The sequence below is a fragment of the Sturnira hondurensis genome, unplaced genomic scaffold (assembly GCF_014824575.4).
Source record: "Sturnira hondurensis isolate 20B ecotype Veracruz unplaced genomic scaffold, ASM1482457v3 Scaffold0021354, whole genome shotgun sequence".
Classification (NCBI taxonomy): domain Eukaryota; kingdom Metazoa; phylum Chordata; class Mammalia; order Chiroptera; family Phyllostomidae; genus Sturnira; species Sturnira hondurensis.
In genome coordinates, this window is record NW_028093985.1 from 15,048,034 (window position 1) to 15,073,729 (window position 25,696).

General features: G+C 39.5%; 1 protein-coding gene across 1 annotated transcript in view; it reads left to right on the forward strand.

Moving 5' to 3' along the window:
• Positions 1-7,253: 7,253 nt before the first annotated feature.
• Positions 7,254-25,696, forward strand: part of ADGRV1 (adhesion G protein-coupled receptor V1) — a 508,576-nt gene continuing 490,133 nt past the window's right edge. Inside the window, exon 1 of the mRNA XM_037032075.1 lies at positions 7,254-7,397. Within this exon, the coding sequence (XP_036887970.1) occupies positions 7,376-7,397 (22 nt within the window). The 5' untranslated portion in view covers positions 7,254-7,375. The remainder of the gene's footprint in view (positions 7,398-25,696) is intronic.

Below are 25,696 nucleotides of genomic sequence, written 5' to 3' on the forward strand. Positions count from 1 at the left end.
TCCGATGTGGTCCTGGTGAGTGACAACAACTCCTGGGGGTGGCCTGCACTTAGACTTCCGTGTAAAATGGCATTGCCAAAGTTGCACGACCCTCTCAGCCCTGGAAAGAATGACGCTGACAGGCACAGCCCCAAGCCGTAAGAATCCCAAACCCCAAAGAAACGCATTTCTTTCCATTAACTGCCCAACTGGCATTCGTATGACTTCGATTTTAGACTCAGCCAAGCTTTCATCCTTCTTTAGAAAAGATTTTCCAAGTGTGTATATTGAAGAATATTAATGGAATCACATAGAAAAAAGTTTTAATCACATAAAAAGTATTTATTTTATAAATAAATTTATAAAACTGATTTAAACAATTTTAAACTGGTTTATTTATGGTAATACTCAGGTCTTTTAATATTTTAATATTTTATTGCTGATTTTGTAAGAATGTTTTCCACATTTATGATTTGATTAATGAGCCTTTGTCCTTTTCAAGCTTGTGCAACTTGTATTAAAATCCGCAGTACACACTTTTGGAAATGCCAGTTTTACTGGTTTATTGAGGGCTTTGCATTCAGTGGGGTTCAAACACAAACTCCAAACATGGACATGAATCAGTATTATTGTCTCAAGTTTCTTTCTTATGTATTCTATGTCAAATCATTCTTTCCCACTGGGTAGCAAATATCTTGGGGAGCTTCCATGAATTCAGTATATACCAATCTCACATCACAGTCAAAGCCTTCTCCTCTTCATTACTTGCTATACCAATTGTTACCATCAAACACTCACCCAGACTGCTAGGGGGTCTCTTGCATTAGCCAAGATGGCAGCAGGGGGAGGTTTTTACACTGAATATGCAAATAACTAGCAAGATCATGGATAGAAATGCCCTGCACCCCGAACTAGACTGAGGGTTGGACCAGGGGAAGGCAGGCACGAGGTGCTAGACCAAAGAGGTCTGTCAGTCTAGCCTAGGCAAAGTAGGGATTGGTTGGGTGTGGACCCACAAGCACGCACAAATTTGGAAAGTTGATTGGTCATTTTTAGAAAAGCGCCTGGTTTGTTTCAATGGTAGGAACTCATTGAACATATGTTTAATAAATGATGTGATGAAAATAGAAGGGCAAACATTTCTTTGCTTATCAGCATAGTGTCCTTCTTTATGGTTGTGGCTGCTTCTCTGGATAACACAGACTAGATAGCCTCCCTATGACTGGCATGCTGACTTTCCCAAATGCATGCAGCTAAGTTCTGGTGGGTTCTCTGAGCCCTCCCCATTACATGATTCCTTGAAGGGTTTTTTTCCTTAATCACTTCCTTCAGCCGCTGCCAAGAGTACACAGCCTCTTGTTTTGAGGATCTGCCACTACATAAGCTGTTTCCCAGGTCAGGTATTGGCAATTTCTGCTAAGGTACAACTGTCATGGCATCTCAATCTGTAGGAGACCTGCACATCCTTGTACAAAGGGGAGAGTGGGTCTCTGCTCCCTTGTGCTTTCTCTCTGACCTTCTATCTTTCTTTACTAATTCTCTTTCCTCTTAGGGGTAGGGCCAGGGCAGATAAACAGATCTATTGTCCTAAACAGACATCCAACCAGTGGAATGAATTGCCATTCTTTCCTCTCTACTATGATCTCCAATCTCTACCACAATTCTGGAGGAGAGAGAAAAGCCAGAACATTCTCCCTGGGCTAACTCTGCATGGCTGATTCTTTTTTCCTCTGGGATGAGAAAAGAGGCAGGTAATTGTCTTGTTTTGTCTTTTCACAAATCCCTGGAGGCACAGTCTGGCCTCACTGTTTGGCAGCTTGCTTTAGAAATCAGGTACTTGTTGTTTCTTTGGTCCTGGCTTGGGCCAAATAGACAGTTCTAGGGGAGCAGGAAATGGTCCGTCAGTACCTTGATGATTTTTAATATTGTACAATGTACATAACAGGTGGATGAGAAATCCCAGTTGGTGCATATTTTGATAATAGCTGTTGGCTGATTTTTTTGGTTTCTTTTAACTTTTTTTTCAAAGAGGGTGAGGACGAGGAAACTAGAGGCAAGTCTGTTAAAGGTCGGAATTTTAGATCTTTATAATACATAGAGGAACCTGGTGGAACAGGACAGCACATTCTGCTACAGAAAGCTTCTTTGGACTCAGACCTTATCTTCATTCATTTTCTCAGTGAGCTCTGAACTTTTTTGTTGGTCTCATGTCCTACTTCTGCTGCCTTAACACCTCAGAACTTTAGTGTCATTGCCTGACACCATTTTGCCATTCACTATGCTGCTGGTGGTGGTCTTTTGGATGGATTGCTTGGACCTGCTTTTGTTCGGGGCTAGCTGGCTGTATGAAGCCAGGATCCAGTAGTTTGCTACTTTCTTATTCATTTTTACATCTCTGAAGCATCATATATTAGAGACATGCAAATGTTTGTGGAGAGAATTTATCGATTTTGGATACCAATATCAAAAAACAACCTCTGCCCTAGCTGGTGTAGGTTAGTGATTTGAGTGCGGGCCTGCAAACCAAAGCATTGCTGGTCCAATTCCCAGTCAGGGCACATGGTTGGGTGCAGGCCAGGTCCCCAGTAGGGGGCGCTGGAGAGGCAATCACACTTTGATGTTTCCCTCTCTCCTTCCTTCCCCTCTCTCTGAAAATAAATAAATAAAATCTTTAAAAAAAAAGAACCTCAGGTTCTTTTGCTTCTGCATAGAGCAGGGGTCACCAAACTATGGCCCTTATGCCATTTCTGGCCATTGTTTGTTTGTAAATAAATTTTATTGGAACGCAGCCATGCTTGCCTGTTTGCGTATTGTCTTTGGGTGCTGTAACAGTACAATCGTAGGGTTGAATACTTATGACAGAGACTGCATGGCTTGCAAGTCTAAAATATTACTTTCTGGCTCTTTATAGAAGGTTTTTTGACCTCTGGTATAGAGGTTTAAAACTGCTGTTACACATGTTTTTTGTTGAGTGTGACTCAGTCACAGCATGGCTAACTGGAGTCCAGAGGTAATGGAAGGCACCTGGCTCTTTTGTCAGACAGAATAAGAGCAAGTCCCGGGAAACAAAACAGGATGGGTGTGACAGATTCACCAGAGCCAGGAGGAAAGTCATCTTGATGCAATCCCATAATCTCATCTCTTCCTTTTCTGACCCTCATCATATCTCTCTGACAGCACTTGTGATACTGTCCTTCTGATTATCATGATTTATGTCTTCTTTCTCCTACTTGATATGGACTACCTGAGGGCAGAGGTTGTTTATCTGTATTCATATTGTCTAGTAATGCTTCTGGTTAAGTAGGTACTTATTGAAAATATGCAGTGCAACTGGCAAGATTATGCTACTCTCTGAAGAAGAGGCATCTCAAAAGTAGCAGGATTTGGAATATCAGTAAGCAAGAGATTAGTTAGGCAAATAAAACATCACTTTGGAGTAGAGCGTTCAAGGAAGCGGTAACACTGTGGGACAGCTCTGTGTGAGAGACTGTTCAGGGAATCACTCAGATTTTCTGAGGCCTTTTATTTCCCAAAGGACCACGGACGTTTTTCATTTTCTGACTCAGGAGCAGAATACCGAGCTTAAAGTATCCTCTGTTACTAAATGCATTCTCTGATTCCTTTGCAGTGGGAAATTATTCCTTTTGGCTCACAGACTCTACTTCTGTGTCTATGAGTGGGGCCTCCTTGTCACTTATTTGTCCCACCACATCACTCATTCAACAGATGTTCAATGAGTTCCTACCATGTGTCATGTCCTTTGAGAACTTGGATTTCAGCTCTGTTTTTCCACAGTGGAGCGCTAAAGATGATAGACAGTGAATTTTACTGAGAACGCTACTACATACAGGTGTGCACGTGTAGAGAGCTGGGTTACTGGCAGCCTCGGTAGTTCTGCTCTGAATTTAGGAGTGGGGAGAGAAGGAGGATTCCAGGTCTGCGGTAAGCTCCTTACAAGTCTTAGTTTTCTTCCTGTCCCAGACCTAGTCCCAAACAGAAGCTGCTGGCAGAAAGATTTGAGCACTCTTGACGTAAGAACCTTCACTTTTTTTTGAAGGGGAGGGAAAGTAGATACTGCCTACGTTTCTTTTGGTACTTTTGATGAAATTTCCATATGCCTAAACTTAGATATCTGAGCTCAGAATGTCAAGTATGAGAAATACTTTTTTAAGGAACTACAAAGATCTTCGGAGAACATTTACAAGGCTTCCTTAGTATGCAAGAGTAACTAAATTGGAGGAGGAACAAAAACTATGACCTCAGTACTTTTCCTACAGAGTTTAAGAAAACTGTTCCTTACGGTGTGCAATTTAGAGTTATTGAATTGCTTTCGTGAAGATTACTGTATGGACAACGCTTATACTCCATCAGGACGGCCTTTAGGGAGAATTAGGAATTAGGTCAAACTTGCTTTCAGAACTTCCAACTTTTAATACCCTTCTCCCTTGGCAGCACCTGCCACCTCCCACCTCCAGATGCTCAGTCATCCTTTCTTTCTATTTTCCTTAGCAAAGCCTGGTTGCGAGAATAAATTCTTTCTAAGCTATAAGTGACAGAAAAAGTTTAAACTATCTTGGATTTAGGAGTATTGGTACTTTAACATGGGATTGTGCCATAATTTCTAAGATTGGATTGTGAAGTGCATTGACTGTGAGGATCTTTTTGGTATAATAGCCCTTTCAGCCTCCTCACAGAACCCTGTTATATACGTCTCCCCCACCCTCTGCCGCTCCTTCCTTCCCATGCTTTGAGTTTCTACTATGTCCTAGAGCCTACCCTCATGGAGCTTTGGTTCTTACGGACAAAAAAAATGAAGCTAAAGTATTTATTAGGTATAAATGATATAAAGAAAATCAAACAGGGTAATGGGTAAGAGTGCCCGTGGAAGTTATCAGGGAAGACACCTGTGAGGAAGGGCCAGCTGAGCCACCACTCAAATGAAGGATATGATATAGCCTCCAGGCATATGAAAACTTCTGGAAACAGTTTACCAGACAGAGGGAAAGCTTGTGCAAAAGTTCTGGGGCAGGAAGGATTCGTCTGTGTGTTTGAGCCAAAGCAAATAGGTCAGTGCGATAGGGATGCAACCAAAAAACGGAGACTTCTAAATGAGGCGGGAGAGAAAAAGAGGGACCAAATCATATGGTTCTTTTGGTTCATGTGAGGAATTTGGATTTAAATGCAGTGGGTGTTGAATATTTGCAGCATTTGATAGCATCTACATTACTTCAAATACCTGTGCTAAGAATACCACCTATACTGCTTGCTGTGCTTTTATTCTTAAAGGCAAAACCAGCAACTCCCTGGGGAAGCCTTCACCATTCCATACATTCACTCCCTCTTGGAGTATCTCTAGCACTCTCTGGGATGCTCTTTTTTTTTGCTTGGCATTTTCTGCTTTTTGGTTTGTTATACTTTCACCCAGAGAAAGTGCAAGTTCAGTGAATTCAGGGTTTAGAAATCACAGTTTTCTCTACAGTGCCTGCGCAGTGTCATCTGCTTCCTAAACACTCAGTGGTAATTGCTAATGAATGACGTAGGTACTTGAGGCAGTTCTGTGAAAGTACCTGCTGAGTAAGTACAGTTATGGAGGATGTGTTGAACCACGGACTTGGTGAAAGGATGATTAAGACAGAATATTTTGTTGATAGACACTGACTTTGTCCGGGTCTTAAAAATTCAAAGTAACATTGATCCACAAATAAGCCTTTAAGCATACTAACAATACCATAAAACTGTGGATTAAATATAGATTTTTGTAAGGCATTTAAAACAATCTAGAAGCTGTAAATCAACAGACTAAACATGTGTTTATAATAAAAATGTAAGACATCATTTTTCTAATAATTATTTTTTTCACTTTCACGTGATCACTACATGAATAACTGTCAGTGTTTTGACTTGTCAATTGTTTCAAGTTTCAGTTTCTCTACAGCAGGATATAGTAAGTACATCTGTAATTACTCTTTCAATATACTCCAGAGATTTACAGCTTCTAGATGGAGTTCCATCTTTGTAGTTGAGCCTCTTAGGAAAGCTGTTCAATCTCCTTGATCATGTAGGTTGCTCTTCTCACTACCTGTTCTGACACCTTGAAGTACAGTATTTGCATTCTCACAGTTTCTGTAACAGAACCCTTTGGCCTGAATACCTTTTTCTTTGACGCCCATATGTTTGTGACTTGCAGCTTAAGAGGAGGCATTCAGTCAGCAACAGTCTCCAAATAATGCTACATTAGTACACCTGGATAGCTGTTTGCAACTCAAAGTGACTGTATCGTTATTCCTAGTCTTAGGAAGTGTGCCACATGCTTTGTATTTGTAATTTGCCACATGCTCAGGACCTGGTCTTGCTTGTGCCTTTAACTGAACCAAGCAGTTGGCTCTTATTTTAGTTTTTACCTACATAGAGTCAGGGTTTTAATCTCCCTCTTAGTTTTGAAACATCTTAGCACGCTGAAAGTGTTTTAAACATCTCTGGTGCAGTCATTTGCACGTTGCTAATGATATATATGGTTTGACCTCGGAGACTTTACTGTTAGCCCTGGGAATAATTGACAACATCTGTTGAGGATTTACTACGTGCCAGGTGTAAAGAGTTGACTTTATGCACATCTCGTTCATATATTCTTTTAACCATCGTGTGAGGCAGGAATTAACAATCCTATTTTATACATGAGGAGACATACCTTCCCAGGTAAGTGCATGCGGGAGTAGATTCCTCGTTTCCAAGATTTCATCAATGTATGTGCAAATTCTAATGGGGTAAACATTTCAGGGGTACTTAAACGTTAAAAGAAATGTGCTTAGGGACGAACAAGACTCAGTAAGTGGGTTTTCCCCCCGGGAAGAAAACCACGGATTGCTTACAAGGTGGAGTCCCCTGATGTCTAAGTGAGCGGGTTCCCTGTGCCAAAGAGGGGTGCGGGGGTACACACCAGAAAGTTTAGACGAAGGAAAGCGCACAGTGCGCGCTGCACATTCCTCCAGGGGTGCGCAGGCAGAAGCAGGACTTGTGCATTCCTACACGCAAGCCGGTCAGCCTCTGCGCCCAGTTGCTGGAATAGTCCATTAGGGATGGTCAAAGCAGGGTGTTCCCAACGACAGAGCGCAGACCTGGCTGCCCGCTGGGCAGACGAGGGCGCACTGCCTTGGGCGACCACCCCCGCTCCGCTGGTCAGGTGAGCGCAGCCAGGGGAGCAGCTAGTTCTATTGGAGCAGATAGAACACGGAGGGGGAGGAGGTTGGGGGTGGGATAAAGGGGAGGATGGAGCTACCATCCTGACTCGGTAGCGGGAGAAAGAATAAGCATCCCCATCGCAGCGTGGGGACGCGAGCGAGGTTAAGAGCAAGGGTGTGTGAAGGGAGAACCACCGGGGACCTCAGAGCGCGCTCGGATGTCGGTATCCCCGGGGCCAGGTAGGCTTTGACAGAAGGGAGCGTGCTGCCAGCATCTCGACGCCCCAAGGGAGCGCCGCAGCTCAGCGGTGGCGTGGGATCTCTTCTCCGCACCTGTTGCTGGAGGTGGGAGACGAGGGCTCCGGGAGGCAGGCGCGCCCCGGGCGCGGCGGGCTGCGGCTAACGGGGGAGGGCTGCCAGCGTCCACTCTTTCCATGGCTGCGGCTGTGCGGAAAGCGTGGTGTTCCTGCCACCCGCCCCTTCCAAGGCTGCTTAATCTCAAAGAAGGCGAGTAGTGAATGAGTGGAGGAAAAAGTTTCCTTTCTTCTTTTGTTTGGAACCAGAACCCTAGCTTTAATGTTAAAAAGTCTGCTTGGAAAATTACTAACCCTAAACGGCGCGCCATAGGTAATAATAATGGGAAGGTTGAGATAAACTTGAATCTTATATTCCAACATAACCACTGCACCGAAATACTTTCAGTGAAATTTATTGATTTCAGGGGGGTTGGAATTAATGTTTTAAACTATTTTAAAACTGATTTTCCCCCTTAAGACTAAAACAGCAATTATCGCAGTGTTCATCCGGGGATAGAAAACCCCCTGTAACTTTTGTTTTAAACTAACTCTTTACATTTCACAGAATTCACAACCTTTACAAAGTGTGTGTAATGTGTTTGTATATAAGCTGGACACTTTTTAAAGAAATTACTGATATCAGATCTTAAGGGTGCATAGTTACTTACAATTAGAGTAAAGCTAAAAAATGTGCCCTAACTAATATATGTCGTTATTTAAACATTCTTGCGAAAGAGTTATTACCTTAAATTTACTAAAGTGCTTTTCTCCTCTCCTTTGTGTGTCATTTATCAAAAAGGCTAGAAAGAACAACAACAACAAAAAAGAAAAAACAAAAAGCATTAAGGGAAAGAAAAAATGATGTTCTAGTTAGGAAACAAATGAACCCCAGCAATTTTGGGGGGCTACTCTCCTAGGCTGCAAGGGATTGCTAAATACACTCTGAAATTGTGTTATAATAAAATATAATAAATGCATAGATCTGCTGTTAACTTACAGTGACTTTGGACACACACCCTGACCCTTAGTTTCCTCATTTATAAAGTGAAGGGACTGGACTAGGTGGTTGAAAAAATGTATTTTGGCTAGAAATGATATGTTCTAAGGTTATAACTTTTTAAAAAGTAACCAAAATGTATACACTAAAAAAAAAAAGAATGACTGAATCCTATCTCCATGTTATTTCCCTGATAAATGGCATCAGCTATCATCCTGTATTGAATGCCTGCTGTGTAATGGATTTTGAGAAATGCTTTACATAGATTAGTTTGTTTAACATTCACAACACCACCATAAATTAAACAGTACAATACACATAATGACTCTGAGAAGTGGAAAGTTGAAGCTCCTCGTCCTAAGTGCCCCAGCTAGTAAGAGTTGTATTGTGGGTTTTTTTCCCTGAGTGCACTGAGCACCTACGCTACACTGAGTGTGATGACTTAAGGGCTGAAACCACCTGTCAACACCAGCTGAGAAAGAGTCGTAGACTAAAATGTAAGTCCATAATGGGATGGAGGTAAATTACGGAATAGCACTGAGTCTTGACGTCATCAGATGTAGAAGTGATCTGTCAGTCAACATTTGTTATACTTTCATAACAATTACAGTTTGTAAAAATATGTATTGATTTTTAGAGAGAGATTAAGAGAGACATGGATTTATTGTTCCCCTTATTTGTGTATTTATTGGTTGCTTCTTGTATGTGCCCTGACTAGAGGTCAAACCCGCAACTTTGGTGTATCTGGATCACACTCTAACCAACTGAGCTACATGGCCAGGGCAACAGTTGTGGTTTCAGGCTGTATATATATTGATCAGATACTGAATGCCAGTTGCATTCATTGTCAGAAAATGACAACGTGAGATATATTTGGAATACCAATGCTTTTATTGTAAGACAAAGAGTGATAACAAATAACGTGGGAAGGCAGAGGCTAATGTCAAGCAAAAGTATTTCAGATAGAAATACTGCTTAGTATTTCTGCTTAGAGGTGCCCCTGCCACGGCTGCACCCAAAGAAAATGAGGGGTCACAGCAGAATTAGCTGTGACTAAACCCTTTTGTTCATATTCCCACGATAAATGATAATAGTATGCCTCACTTACTGAATGTCCACTCTATGCCAGGAATTCTATTGGGCCTTTTAAATAGATTAACTTTATATTTGATTATCAAACACTATTACTGTGATTTGTAGGTGAAGAAACTGGCTGGACCCACAAAGAAAATAAATTGTGCCTTTGATTAAGTGTGTGATGCTTTATTGTTCAGAAATTCATAGGCTGTGAGCACAACATTGAAATCCTTAAGCACTGGAGGAGACTTCAAGCCAAAATTAGACCAACCCCTTTTTTTTATATTTGGGAAAACTGAAAGCTAAAAAAAATTAAGAGACCTCCTTAGATTCTGTTTCCCATTCCTGATTTTAGTTATGTGTACTGTCCCATAAACTAGTAAGGGACAAGTATGTTAGTAGGTTAACTTGGTTGTTAAGTGTTTGGTTTATTGCCGCTCATCCAAATGCTGCCTCCTGCCCTTTTGCACCGCTGTCCTACCTTTATTGAAAATTCCAGGGGTGCCCCAATTAAGATACAGAATCTTTGAGGACAGTGACTGTATTAGCTATTTGTCTAGTATCTCTAGGATTGAACAAAGTGGTTAATATGTTGAACAAATGGCTTTGCTACCTGCTTATCTTGACAAGTCATTATTTTATGCACGGGGTCAGACATCTGCTCAGTGGAAGCACCATGCGATCACCACTTTTACCTTGTGGGGAAAACAGTTAGGCAGTTTACAGTTTATACTGTGCCCTTAGATGACGACTGTTTGATTTGATTATACATACAGTGTGTTACCATAGAAAGAGATGGATGGACATTTCCCTGATTTTGTGGGAAAAGTCACACAGTTAAATATTACAGTTGAGTATCTCTCTCTCTCTCCAAAAACGTGCAAATCTCTCCAAAAAAAGTAACTTTTTTCTGGTTGTAAAAATAACACAGTCATGTAGGAAATTCAAATAGTACAGAAAAAAAGAGGAAAATCATCAGGAGCTTCACTGTCAGGTTTTGGTAAACATCCAGCCAGAGAGATAATCTTTCTTCCTTTAACTCTTGCTGACTTGGAGTGAGAGCTGGATTATTTATTGAAACCATTTACAGTTTAAAGCCCTATTTAGTTTTAGTATTGTATCACTTCCAGGCAGCTCAAACTTCATATAATAAAGACATTTATTAAAAATGAAAGCATAGTAATAATAAAGTGGACTCTTTCTTTCTCAGTCACAGTGAAGTGGTATAGAAAGTCGATTTCCCCGTGTGTGCGTGTCTATTTTTCTCTCTTCACAAGGCAGGGCTGGGGGACAGGGGCATGCACATATGTATGGGGGGTTCTCCCATAAGCCGGGATGTCAGGCCACACTGGAAGCCAGCACCTGTGCTCTGTTGCCCTGATAGAGGTGTGGCAGAGGAGGAGAAGGGTGGAGCTGGGACACAGGAGGTAGTAAAAGGACAAAGGCTGTGTTTTCTGATCCCATTGTGACACACTATACACTTTAATATGTTCCAGACCAAGTCCCTCCCCCAGCCTCTGGGCAGGTGGTCATGGGCCTTTTCTGGTGCAGTCACGCATAAGTCTGCTGTAGCTCAAAATGAGAGCAGGATGCCAAGAGGGCATTTCTCATTCATTTATTCAGGATTCTAATACATCTGAATGGACCTCCTTTCATATTAATGGGGAAATTTGCTCTTGGAATAGTTGTTCATAAATGAGTTTTGAACCAATATAAAATCATTAGGTATAAAGAGGCTGGGTTCTCTTTGAGAAAGGCAATGATAGCTCTTTCATATGCATTTGAATGTAATTACATTGAACATATTCACGTTTTAAAGATTTTATTATTCGATCATTTTAATTTCATAAATTTGTTAGTCAAAATTCCTTTTCCCTAGGCACGTTTTCTTAATTTGCACTGTATATTTAGGCATAGAATTCTTTCATGCTTTAACTTTATTAGGGGCTTAACGGGGCTTAAATCCAACCATCTGTTCACATCTTGGCACATCAGCACATTGGAGGTGCTAGTAGGGGCTACATAAATTTCCCACATTTTAAGGGGTTAGGGGACGAGCTACCTTTATGAATAGATTTCAAATGATTCTCAGCAAGACAATAGTGCCAAAGTAGAGTGAAAATGCATTGTATTCTTTGAAGCACAAGGTCCCCTGTCTGCCTTTCGTTTTGCTGAAAGGCAATTAGCATTTCAACTAGCCAATTTGGTTACATGCAATGAAGTACTTGGGTTTATAATTTGCGGTTTTCTGTCTGAGGCTGTTGAGCTCTGGCTCTTCGGTAATCCTCTCCAAGTAGCCTTCTCTCCAGCACAGTTATTGTTGCTGGTCTTAAATAACTAATCAACAGAGAGTTTTCCTTGCCTTCAACTGTAGGGTGCCATAGAGCAAGGAAAATGAAATGCCAAGCTAATAAGGGGATGATTGTAATTATTAAATAGTCTTATTGAAATGTGGCACAGGTTGAAAGATACAGAATAGCTTCAAATAAAATGCAGCTTCAAAAAGGCATTGTGTGGCACTCTTAATAGTTTCTTTCTGCATGTGGAATGCACAATAAACAGAAGGCAGATATATATTGGAATTAATTAAGATCACTCAAAATTAACAAGAAGGAGCAATTCTTAATTATTTATATTTACCTTGCTCTCTGCAAAAAGGAATTCTGTCGGGAATACATATAAAAGAGAATAATTTTTTTAAGTGTTATAACAAATGAGCAAGTGCTCTCAGGCATATTGTGGAAGTAATTCAAGGGTTTGTATTTGTGTGTTAATTGAAAATGAGATTTCGTTAGCTTCTTTAGTCATGAATTCTGATAATTAGGTAATATTAATTTAGTTCATGTATATACTTAGATACCACTAAAGGGACCACTGCATATTATAATCCTTTTGTCAGAATAATTGGAATGACATTATCCTTTAATCCATGGGGCAGTAATTCAGTTTAGCTCATCTCTCAAGCAACACTTTTTCAAAGTTGTACTTATGCATATATTTGGAAGTAAAATAATACATTTTTTATTTTTCAGATGTTTAATTGAAAGAAGGAACAGTATGGAGAAATATTTTAGATACAAGTCTTGAAAATGAGCAATGTAATTTTGAGAATATACAAGGTCCAGCAGAAGTAATGCCTGCATGAGTGTGGTTGGTAGGATAATAATATGGGTGTAATAATTTATAGTTTTAATTTGAACATTTCACCTAAAATGTCATATAGTGTACTTGAGTGTGGTATTGTTATGTTACAGAATTACATGTTTATGATTTTGTAATAAAAGATTTTGTAATAAAAAGGGGTATTAATTTGTGCTGGACCCTGTGTATGAAAGAATTGCATTGCCTTCTATACTTTCAATCTGTGAAATAAAGAAAAAGCCCTATCTGCAGCTACATTTAGAGCCATTTGTATATTATTCACCTAAGTTTAATATTGTTGATGAGCACGAATGAAACAAAGAAGGCTTATCTGACGTCTGGCAGACTAGTCAGCTAAGGATGGAAAGTGTTCTTGGAAAAAGTGGTACTTGATCTGGTCTTTGAAAAATGGTGGAGGAGAGGAAGTGGGGAGAGCTAGAGAGAAGGCCCTGGGGAATAGCTAGGATCAAAGGAGCAGAGGTAACAATCAGCCAGATAAGTCGTCCCAGATACACCTAGGGTCAACTTGACTGGAACTGTTGAAAGCAAAGAAAGAGATGGCTGCAAGTACAGGGTGAGTTTTAATTGTTTTTAAAAAAGGAGACACAATTTACTTAGCAAAGAAAAATATCATCTTTGAAAGTGATTTTCAGTGGTATTGAATATATTTACAAAACTTGTGTAACTGTCGCCACTCTGTGTTCCAGCATATTTTTGTACTGCAAAAAGAAATCACCAGGCAGCTTTCACTCCCTATGCTCTCCCCACCTGCTTTTCCCTGGCAACAAATCTGCTTTCTGTCCCTACAGATGTGCATGATCTGGACATTCCATATAAATGGAATCGTATAGTAGATGGCCTTTTGTTTCTGCCTTCTTTCACTTACCATAATGTTTTCAAGGTTCATTACGGTGTAGCATGTATCGCTACTTTACTTTTTATGGTTGAATAATATTCCATCATACGAATACTTTGTTTACTCGTTCATCAGTTTATGAACATTTGGGCTATTTCCACTTTTGGACTATTATATTATGGACATTTGTATGCAAGTTTTTGTGTGAATGAACATGTGTTTTCAGTTCTCTTGGTTCTATATGTGAATGTTAGAACACTTGCAGTTGCCCCAGAGACTGCTTACATTATCCTTGTTTTTTTTTTAATTCTTTTCTCTCCCTGTTGTTCTGATTGGTTGTTTTTTGCTTCCTCATGTTCCAAATCATTGATTTGATTCTTGGCTTAATCTGCTCTACTTTTGTTTCCCTGTAAATTGTTCTTTGTTTCATTTAGTGTGTATTTTGTTTCTGACAACATCTTTTTTATGCTGTCGGGGTTCTCACTAAGTTCCTTGAGCGTCCTGATAACCAGTGTTTTGAACTCTGCATATGATAGGTTGCTTACCTCCATTTCACTTAGCTCTTTTTTGTAGAGTTTTGATCTGTTCTTTCGTTTGGGGCACATTTCTTTGTCTCCTCATGTTGGCAGCCTCCCCATGTTTGTTTCCGTGTTTGTTTCTGTGTTTTGGCAGCCTTTCTGTGTTTGTTTGGTACAGCTGCTATGACTCACGGTCTTGGTAGTGTGGCCTAATGTGGTAGGTGTCTTGTGTGGTCCAGTGGCACAGCCTCCTCTATCACCCAAGCTACATACTCAAGGTGCACCCTTGTGTGGGCTGAGTATACCCTTCTCTTGTGGTTGAGCCTTGACTGCTGTTGGCAGATCAATGGGAGGGATTTTCCCAGGCCAGTCAGTTGCAAGGACTGGCTGTGATCACTCACCACCAACCTCTGCCATCATGGAGGATCAACTTTGCAGGGGCAGGGTGGTGGTATTCTGATGTAGTCTGTAGCTGTCCACTGGGTGCACAGGCTATGGCATTATCTGGGTAGTACAGGTCAAGATCAGACCCCACCTGTCTTCTGCCCAGGGTCACCCAGCATGAGGTGTAAAGCAATGTGAGATGGCTACTACTTGTTCTGGGCTTAGAGATTCCCTGGTGAAGCCAATCTGTGAATCTATGCTGGCTGCTGCTAGTGCTGGATCTGGGGCCACTTAGCAAGAGGTACTGGGACTGGGGGCTTACTGAGGCCAACTGTTGCTTGTTTAATAGGATTTAGGAAGTTGTGAAGCATGAGCCTGGACTAGCCATTCATATCAAAAAGTCACAGGTAAATCTGTTTCATATAGTTAGCATTACTTTGAAAAAATTCACTATAATAAAAACATTTCCAAACTTCAGACATGACTTCACTTCTTTAAAAAATTTGTTAACCAAAATTATAAGTAATTAGAGATAATCTTTGAATACCAGTGTAAAGTTATTTGAGAATTGCATGGCTGTTTTACATAATTTTCAGTATCTTTCTTAGAGAAAATAAGCCAATTTTGGAAATTGTTTTGTTTTTAGGTGACAAAGTCAGTACTGTGTCTACTACTTGAGACCTTGGAATTATATAATCAATGTAATTTCTAGAAGCTGTTTTAGCTTGCAGGGGATTTTACATCATTCTCTTTTTATTAGAAATACTAATATTCATGGGTGATATTAATTTGGGGGTTGGCCATTTATTCATTGATTGTGTCCTGACACATTCTGTCATGGACTTGAAAAGCACACTGAGCTGGTGTCCCCTATGTTCATGTTTTATTATAGGTACTGACCTAAACATTTGTATAGATGGTATAGTGATTTATGATATTTTAAAATCTCAATGATTTCATGGCACCATATGTTTAGAAATCCCAGCCCTACTCTTCCAGGCAGCCAACACCTTTTCTCTCCCTTCCCTGGCTTCCTTCTTTCAACATAGGAGATGGATATGACCATGGGTAGGATTAGGCTTCTGCTCTTATTAAATCATGTCAGCCACAATTAAATCTCTACTGACAACAAATTACCTTGCAAACAAAAAATCACGGTGGGTGTGAAATTGTACGTATGTCCAACCTCATTGCATCATCAAGCATTAGGTATAGGGTTGTTCTACTCATTAGACTATGCTAGGCTCCAGTATGCTGTGTTGCCAGTAAGAGGCTGTTTGATTAAAGAGAAAAGAGAATAAATATGTGCACTTTTCATTTAATGGCATTTTTATACGATAGAATGTATAGATATAGTGACTTTTTAAAATTTTTTTGCCTATATGACTATTAGCAAGATTTCTTTGTTAATAGATAATATTAATATAGTACTGTATTTAGTTTTTAAAAACCAATTCAAGAGAATTTATGACCCCGATAGTCATAGCAGTGTTATTTACAATAGGCAAGTGCTGGAAACAGCCTAAGTACCCGTCAGTAAATGAGTGGATCAAAAGACTATGGTAGGTTCACAAATGGAATACTACACAGCAGGAAGGAAGGAAGGAAGGAAGGAAGGAAGGAAGGAACTCCTGTCCTTTGCGACAGCACAGATGGAACTGAAGAGCATTATGCTAAGTGAAATAAGCCAAGCAGTGAAAGACAAATGCCATATGATCTCACCTATAAGTGAAACCTAATCAACAAAACAAACAAATGAGCAAAATAGAACCACAGACTTGGAAATAAAGAACAAACAGACAGTGACCAAAAGGGAAGAGGAGGGGGGTAATGGGGGAAAGAAAGGGAAGGATCATGCAAAGGAACACGAATAGAGGACTCTATAGGAGACCATTCTGTGTGGCATGGGCCCAGCTCACACTTGGAAAGGCCAGTGGAGAGCGAGGTGCAATGCACAGTACCCATGCCCATGGATAGGTTCTCTCGTGGGGAATCAGGCCTGCATTGTACCAGGGCTGCTTTGAGGCTTGCTTTTTGTTAAAACTCCCTCACCCTGAATTGAGGCAGCATATGTTTACTGCATATCTTTTAAAACAACTTCCTAAAATCTAAGATAAACCTTCCAAGGATGAGTTCAACCACTTTTCCCTTTGCATTTGCAAGTATCCTTCTTCTGTGATGTGATTAGCAGCATCCTCTCCGTTGTTTTCTGTAAAAGGTAACCACCTAAAGATGGTTCACTGTGTTACCTAGGTTTTGTGTTTATTGTTTTCATTCTCATTTGTCTCAAAGTATCTTTTAATGTTTTCCTTGAACTTTTTGTTAACCCATTCACTGTTTAGTAACATGTTATTTAGCCTCCATATGTTTATGGTCTTATTTTTTTCTTGTAATTGATTGCTAGTTTCATACCACTGTGATCAGAGAAGGTACTTGATGATTTCAATATTCTTAAATATACTAAGACTTTTTTTGTGGCCTGACACGTGGTCTATCCTAAAAAATGTTCCATGTGCACATGAAAAGAATGTATATTCTGCTACTTTGTGGTGAAATGCTCTAAAAATATCAATTAAATCCATTTGATCTAGTATTTCTTTTAAGACTGCTATTTCCTTGTCAATTTCTTGTCTAGAAGATCTATCCACTGATGTCATTGGGTGTTAAGTCCCCTACTTTAACTGTATTATGGTCAATCTTTCCTTTTATGTCTGTCAATATTTGCTTTGTATATTTAGGTCCTCTTTGTTGGGTATAGAAATGTTCCAAGGTTTATATCCTATTGTTGGGTTGATTCCTTTATCATTATAGAATGTCCTTTGTTTCTTATTGTAGCATTTCTTTTTTTTTAAAGATTTATTTATTTATCTTTAGAGGGGAAGGGAAGGAGAGAGGGAGAGAAATATCAATGTATGGTTGCCTCTCGTGGGTCCCCTGCTGGGAACCGGCCCGCAACCCAGGCATGTGCCCTGACTGGGAATCGAACCACGTTCATCTGGTTCGCAGGCCCGTGCTCAGTCCCTGAGCTACACCAGCCAGGGCTGTAGCATTTCTTTTAAAGTCTATAAGTATTTCTGTCTCAGCTTTTTTCATTCCTATTTTCATGAAATATGTTTTTCCTTTTCTTTTTTTACTTTCAGTGTTTGTGTTTTTTGATTTGAGTTGGTCTCTTATAGACAGCATATATATGGGTTTTGTTTTCTTATCCATTTAACTACCCTTTGTCTTTTGATTGGAACATTTAAGCAGTTTACATTTAATGTAATAACTGATAGGTATGCAGTTATTACCATTTAATTATTTATATTTGCTTCTTTTTTGTCATCATTCTTCTTTAAGAAGTCTCTAACATTTCTTGTAACACTGGTTTGGTGGTGATGGACTCCTGTAGCTTTTTATTGTCTGTGAACTTCTTGATCTGTCCTTCAATTTGAAATGATACCTGCTGGGTAAAGTAGTCTTGGTTTTATGTCCTTGTTTTCAACACTTGGAATATTTTCTGCCAATTCCCTCTGACCTGAAAAGTTTCTGTTGCAAAAGCAGTTAACAGTCTCAAGGGAGCTCCCTTGTAAATAACTGTCTTTCTTGTGCTGCTTTTAATAGTTTTTTTAAAAAATTAACCTTTGCCATTTTAATTATGATGTGTCTTGGTGTGCTCCTCTTTGGGTCCCTTTTGTTTGGCTACCGTTGTCTCGATGTGGGGCCATGTTTCCAAGCTAATGGGTGCTCTCTTTCCCCTGTTTCCCCCTCCCCTGCATGGCCAAATCTGAATCTACAGCAGCCTGGTGGACTTTACTGGTCCTCCCTTCAGGCCTTGCCATGAAGTCACACAACTCAGTTTCTTCCTGTTTCTCTCAAGCGCCTGTCCCTTTGCTGGAGTGCAGTGCTGGTGTCTGTGATGAGAGTCTGTGCACTGGCCATTTAACAGGGTGACTTGGTTTCTAGAAGCCTTCTGTCTCACTCTGACAGACAAAATTCTGTGGATTTTCAGCCAGATCTTGTCTTGCCAGCACTGGTGTTCTGGGCTGGTGAGCCTGGTGTGGGTGGGGCCGAGACCCTTCTCTTCTCGGGGGCCCTCAGCAGCTGACATATCCCTCCTGATTCTAAACCACCACATGTGAGTACGGGCCAGCATGTATCATGTCTGAGCTCCTCCTACCAGTCTCAATGGGTTTCTTCTTTATTCTCTGTTGTAGGATATATTTCAGATGGTTATCCAGGTTGAATGTTTTATAATTTAGCTGTAATTTTCATGTGGTCATGGGAGGAGGTAAATGCAGCATCTACCTACTCTTCTATCTTGGCTGGGATCCTACTGTATTTAGTTAAAAGCATGGACCTGGAGAGCTGGGGCTTGTATTCTCAACTTGCATTTCCAAGGTATAATCTTGACAAATATATTTAATCTCTACATCAGGTTCTTTATCTGAAAATGAGCATAATAATAATGCCTATCTTATATTTCAAATGGTTGCCACAAGGGTCAAATGAGTTAACACAGGTAAAGCAATTAGAATTGCATCTAGCACTTAATAAAGTTAGCTGCTCTTAGCTAACAGCACATGAAATTCAAATTATTGTCACATGTGAAATCCAAATTATTGATTTTTTAAAATATATTTTATTGATTATACCATTACAGTTGTTCTATTCCTCCCTTCATTCCCCTCCACCCGCACCCTCCCTCCCCCACCATTCTGCCCCCCTTAGTTTATAACCACGTGTCTCAAGTTCTTTGGATTCTATATTTCCCCCACTATTCTCGCCCTCCCCCCTATCTATTTTCTACCTACCATCTATGCTATTTTCTGTGCCTTCTCCCCCCTTCTCCCCCTCCCACCCCCCTGTTTCCAACCCTCCATGTGTTCTTCATTTCTATGGTTCCATTCCTGATCTAGCTGTCCTCTTGGGAAGTGTATGTTGTTTAATATGTATTTTTTGTGTAAAGTATTTTATTTTAGATTAACATATTTCATCACATAATTCACTTAAAATCTGATATTTTGTAATATGGTAGTCCTCATTTTAAATAGTTGTAAGGATTAAAATGACATATTTGAGGAATTAATGTATATTAAAATATAGGGATCATGAAGAAAGATATTCAAGTTATTTTTTGCTGCATAAATAAATCATACCAAAACTTAGTGGCTGAGATTAATTTATGATGATCTCTTACAGTTCTGGAGTATGAAGGGCTTAGCTGGGCTCTTGCTTGGGTTCTGTTATTGAATTGCAGCCAGACAGTGGCTGATGATGAAATCATCTGATGCTAATCAGTCATATATGTCCAGTGCCTGAATTGTGATGCTGTGTCTGGATATTACACATGTCTTTCCATAGGTATCATGAACTTCCTCAAAGCATGGTGGTCTCAAGGTAGTAGAAATCTGCATCACAATTGGCTGCTGTTGGGGCAGGTGTTCCAAAAGGACTGGGCAGAAGCCTCAAAACTACTTAGGACCTAGCTTCAGAAGACCCAGAATATCACATATATTTCCGCTGCATTTTTTAAAAGATTTTATTTATTTATCTTTAGAGGGGAAGGGAAGAAGAGAGGGAGAGAATATCAGTGTATGGTTGCCTCTCGTGTGTCCCCTTCTGGGAACTGGCCTGCAACCCAGGCGTGTGCCCTGACTGGGAACCGAACTGTGATCCTCTGGTTCACAGGCCCAAGCTCAATCCATTGAGCTACACCAGCCAGGGCTTTCTGCTGTATTTTATTGGCCAAGCAAATCACTGGGTTAATGAGAGTCCTGGATTAATGGGAGAGGAATTAGATTGCACCCTCAGGGGAGGAATAGCAAAGAATTTGCAACTATCTGGAATCTTACAAGTGGCCTCATCCACTTTTAGAGTGGAATAATACACTCTAATGCCACCTGGCTGTAATAGAAGACACATACAGCCATGTTGTATATTTATTTAACTACTATTTCTTGAAAAAATGGATACTTATGTGTTTACTTTTAATCTTCTAAAAATAAAAAAGTAGTCAGAGTATAATACTACATTTTCCTTACTTTTTACTCTTGAACATTTTCTCATGCCTATAAATATTTTTCATCAGTGATTTTAATGACTTCATATTGCTCCAAAATATATTTTTAAAAATAGTCTTAACACAAAGATTATCTACTGATATTACTATATTAATGACAAAATAATTTCAGTTTCTCACAAGTATTGCACAGAGGTTAAGAAGACTAATATAAAAAGCTAATAAAGTAACCAGAGATCTGCTAAAGGAAAGTATAACTGCTAGTTGATCATTATTAAGTAGATATTAGGAAATTCTAAATAATTTAAAATGTCTACTTATCAGGGACTATTTTTGTTGTTGTTAAATAGGAGGGAGAGAAACATCAATGCATGGTTGCCTCTCATGGGCTCCCCACTGGGGTCCTGGCTTGCAGCCCAGGTGTGTTCCCTGACTGAGATTCGAACCAGTGACCCTTTAGTTTGCAGGCAGATGCTCAATCCACTAAGCCACACCAGCCAGGGCTAATCAGGGACTTTTAAAGTGAATTCCTGTTTCAGTTGCAAAAATTATTTCAACATGGAGTCCTATTTCTTGATATATCTTTGTGGAAGCTTTGTTTTGTTAATAAGAATTGGGTGAATTAATAAAAATAATGCACAGTTATTGTATGTTTGCTATGAGTTAGGCAATGTGCAAAGAGTGTTATGTATATTCATCTAATACAACTATCCTCTGAGGTAGATAATTTAATCCCACATTTTCATGGAAAAACTGAAATTATGGACACAGTTGAGTTTGAGAGACACTAAGCCATTCCCTAAGCTAACATAAGTGGTAAGACTGAGCTTGGATTTAACCTAGGCTATGTGACCTCAAAATAATTGTTTCTAAGTTTGTGTAATAGTTTCCTTTTAAAAATAATAATAAAACATAATCGATTGATGATTTTTGAATAAGAATAAAAACATGTTTTATATGTGGTATTTATATGTATATGTGTACATGTGTCTATATGAATATATATGTAACTGTGTATAAATAATGTATATATATATATATATACATACATATAGTGTGTGTGTGTGTGTGTATGTGTATAAACATAGACGCAGGCAACAGTGTGGTGAGAGCCAGGCGGAAAAGGGGATGGGGGGTAGGTAAATATGGGAAAGGGTTGGGGGAATGGGGATTGAAAGAGACTTTGCTGGGGGTAGTGGGTGCACAGTGCAGTGTGAAGATGATGTTTTATTGAGTTGTACACTTGAAACCTGGATGGTTTTGCAAATCAATGTCACCCCAATAAATTCAATTAAAAATGAAAGAATCAGTGCACAGGAAGATGCATAAAGCATCATGTCCCTTCTTCTGGAGGCCAAAGTATAATGGATGATGAACATAGTTATAAGTTCAGGAATAATATTATAAATGATTTACAAGACAGAGGTGCTCACCTCATCTCTGCTATGGGAATGCAGAGGCAGGGGGCAGAGGAAAAGGGATGTTGGGAGGTGTAGCACTTAGTTTTGCGTTTAGACATGTTGAAAGCAATGATAGGACATTTGTGTGGAGATACTCAGCAGTCAATTGACAGTGTCTTGAGCTCAACATGTGGGATTGGGGCTCTATTCATCAAAATAGTTTGCTAGAAACTGTCGGGTAGCTATATGAAAGTGTCTAGGTAGTTGACAGTATGTGTTTAGTTCTACAGGCTGTAACTAGGTATCCATAGGGAAAGACTGTTTTCTGTGGTCATAGGTTTGGCAAATGATGGATTAAATATAAAGTTAAGTCTGTGTTTAGGCCTTCTTGGTGCTTGTTATATGCTAAAGTATTTTGGATACTTAAAAAAGACAGTATCTATATGATCTTATTTTCTATTTTTTAAAAGATTTTATTTAATTTTAGAGAGGGGGAAGGGAAGGAGAAAGAGAGGGAGAGAAACATCAGTATGTGGTTGCCTTTTACGTGCCCCCCGCCCGCGCCCCGGGAACCTTGCCTGAAACCCAGGCATGTGCCGTGACTGGGAATCAAACCAGCAACCCTTTGATTTGCAGACTCCCGCTCAAGCAACTGAGCTGCACCAGCCAGGGCTGATCTTATTTTCTAAACATAATTTTCACAACAGAGTTCTTTAGTCTGGTCAAAATGTGGGCAGAGCATTGTATTGGATATACTTTGGGGAATGTTGGTTGGAGCTTATGTGAAAATTTAAGAGGTGGAATTAGGAATTTTTTATAGGGACTAGGAAAAGTTTAGATTGCTATGAGGAAAAGTTTGCATTTAATATTGAAGGGAAGGGTAGAGTTGAGGTGCAAGCATGAAGAAGAAGCAAGGCTGAGGATGGGTGCTTATGTGTAGGTAAGAAGACTGCATTTGGGGGACAAGGGGACTGGAGAGAGGAAAGGAGGGAAGGAGGGAAGAGAAGAGGTAGGTAGATTAATAGGAGTAAAGAAAGAAACATGAACTAATGGGGTCAGAAATATAGATGTTGGCTTATTCTTAGAAATATGGGTGTTCCATATTTGGACATAGTCTGTGGAAATGGAGAAAAAATTCTGAGGGAGTGAAAATAAAATTCCTTAAGTGCTTGAACTATAAAAATTTAAAAGTGGGTAGTTATTATCAATGCATTAAGGAAAGCAAAGACAAATAAATATTACTCTAATTTCAAATATATTCAGATACACAATTAATTTTTAGTAACTATTCACATATCAGTGTGGAAGGGAATCCTGTGGAAGGGAATTAACACTGATCTAAAGAGAATTTACCTTTTCTTTACCTAGGAAAAACAATTTCAAAATGAAATTCTATTTTAATATCTTCATTTTGGTGTGTGTATTGCTGTGTGCCCAGGGCTGAGATGATGCCTGGCACATGGTATGGACTAAATTTTTTTGAATGTCATCAGATGATGGATGAATGTTTGAGCTATAGCATATCACTAGGATCCACATGTCATGCATGGGTTTCCTTTGAGCTCTTCCAAACTGGTGTATATAAATGTAAAGACTAAGCTCATGAAAGGGCTGGACAATAAACTCTGTAGCTGGAGGAAGCTGGTTAGGGACTCTGTGGGCTGAAGATAGCCCTAAAGAAGTGGTACAGGCAATAAAGTGATGCTCTTCCGAAAGGTGGTTCTGACTTGTGCCAGGAGCAGGGGCCAATGTGGTGTGAAGGCCACAGCCTGAAGCCAGAGCCCTGGGCAGATGGAGGGGACCAGGTTCAGACAGGGCTCCAGGTCCTGAGGCTCAGTGGCACCTGGAACTCTGTAGACTGGGAGGCACCAGACCTTTCAGAATGCATAAGCCACTGGTATTCTTGGAGCATACAAGTAGCTGCCCTCCAAGAGGTAAAACTACATTTCCTTACAGCATGGTGCCTGGCATCTTAAATAGAATTTAATTTAATATGGAGGAATAATAACTCAGTGGCATATTTGCACCATGGGTGTTATGGACTAGTTCAGACTTGTTACATATTGAGGATTCCAAGGGTTTTACATTTTTCCTTACAATCAGCCATGAGAAATTTTAATCAAATCTAACCCTGCCATCTCCCCAGAGTACAGTACAGACAGAGTTTGGGCTGCATTTAAAACAACAACAACAATGAAACAAACACCATGTCATGTAAGAGAAAGAAAAGAAGAGAAACATTTAAGTTTGGAATACATGTAGGTGGTAGATATGACCATGAAAGACCCAAAAAAGTGGAAATTTAAGGTAAGAAAAAAAATTGTGCAAGTTAGAGTGAATACTTTGAGAAAAGTACAGATGTAGTTACAAAGCATGTTCATGAAAACAAGAAAGAATAAAATCAGTGTGTTATTTGGCATTCACTTCTTTGCAGTGAGGAATTAAACTAAACCTTACAAATCCAATTTAAAATTAAAAATTGGATCTTGGGCCCTGGCTGGCATAGCTCAGTGGATTGAGGGCTGGTCTGTGAACCAAAAGGTTGCAGGTTCAATTCCCAGTTAGGGCACATGCCTGGGTTGCCAGCCAGGTCCTCAGTGTGGGGTGTGCAAGAGGCAACCACACATTGATGTTTCTCTCCTTCTCTTCCTCCCTCTAAAAACAAATAAAATCTTTTAAAAAATTTTAAAATATTGGATCTTGGAAAATGCTATTTATAGTTCAGACCCATCTCAGTGATTTGTTATTGATAAATTCCTAAATTCCTTTTCTGGTTCCCTGAACTGGAAAAGTTTCAGACTTTGACAGAGAATTTAAAAATATTTTGATGCATGTTATTAACATTTTTATCAGTAAAAAACCAGCCTGAACTGAGTTTCCTCTGGAGTTAGTGGTGCTTCTGGAGGGTGCTTAGCAGTGTTCAGTGGATTCAGTGAAGAGTATATTTGTATTTGGAAATTTTGACCTGCTTGATAGAGATACTTTTGTAATCTTACCAAGCATGAAAGGGATTTATAAAAAGTGGATTTTAGGCTTTATCACGATAGTTTTTATTTATAAACCATGCTGTGTAATTGGACAGCAAGAAAAGCTCATTCTCAGTGATTTTCCTTAGGAATGCCAGTGGATTGACAGAACACTGCAGCGTGCCGAGATGACATTGAGTCTGTTTCTGACAAGCTCAATGTGTGTGAGACAGATGGAGGAATAAATTATTATTGTAAGGTCATTGGTGTCAAGCCTCCTGGGATGGAAATATTTGTAATCTAGGCTTAGGTTTTGCAATTTCTAAAGTTGTGGAGGATGTAGAAGGTGGAGGAAGCGTAGAGGGTGTACAGACATTTGGGTTTTAAATTAAGTCTTTTATTTTACCGCTAGAATTTTATATGGTTTTTCAGGCCTCATGGAAAATTATTAATTGACAGGATTGAGTATCTAAAAAAAGTACTTTGTTTGGTTAGGAAAATTGATTGCAAAGCACATAAATACCTTACAAATGGGAAAGAGGAATTAGTTCCCTGGACCATAAATGATCTAATACTTTACCTAGTTTACTGAACATCATGTTTTTAGCCAGTGTGCTCACGTTAAAGAAACTTCTTTCCCTTAAGAAAATTCAGGGAAGACCAAAGAACAAAAGGTTTATTTTTTTGTATATCATTGTTAATGCAATTCAATGTTGTGTCAAAGTTTGTAAGTACAATGATCACCAGAAAATTAATATTATGAACAAAATTAAGATGCCTTTTTATTAAAATGAATAAAAAAAAAATTAAAAAAAACTTCGTTCTATTTGGAAACGAGAAAACCCAATTCTAAATAATTTTTGTGTTGCAAAGACACTAGTATCTGCAGTAACAAACTCTTGA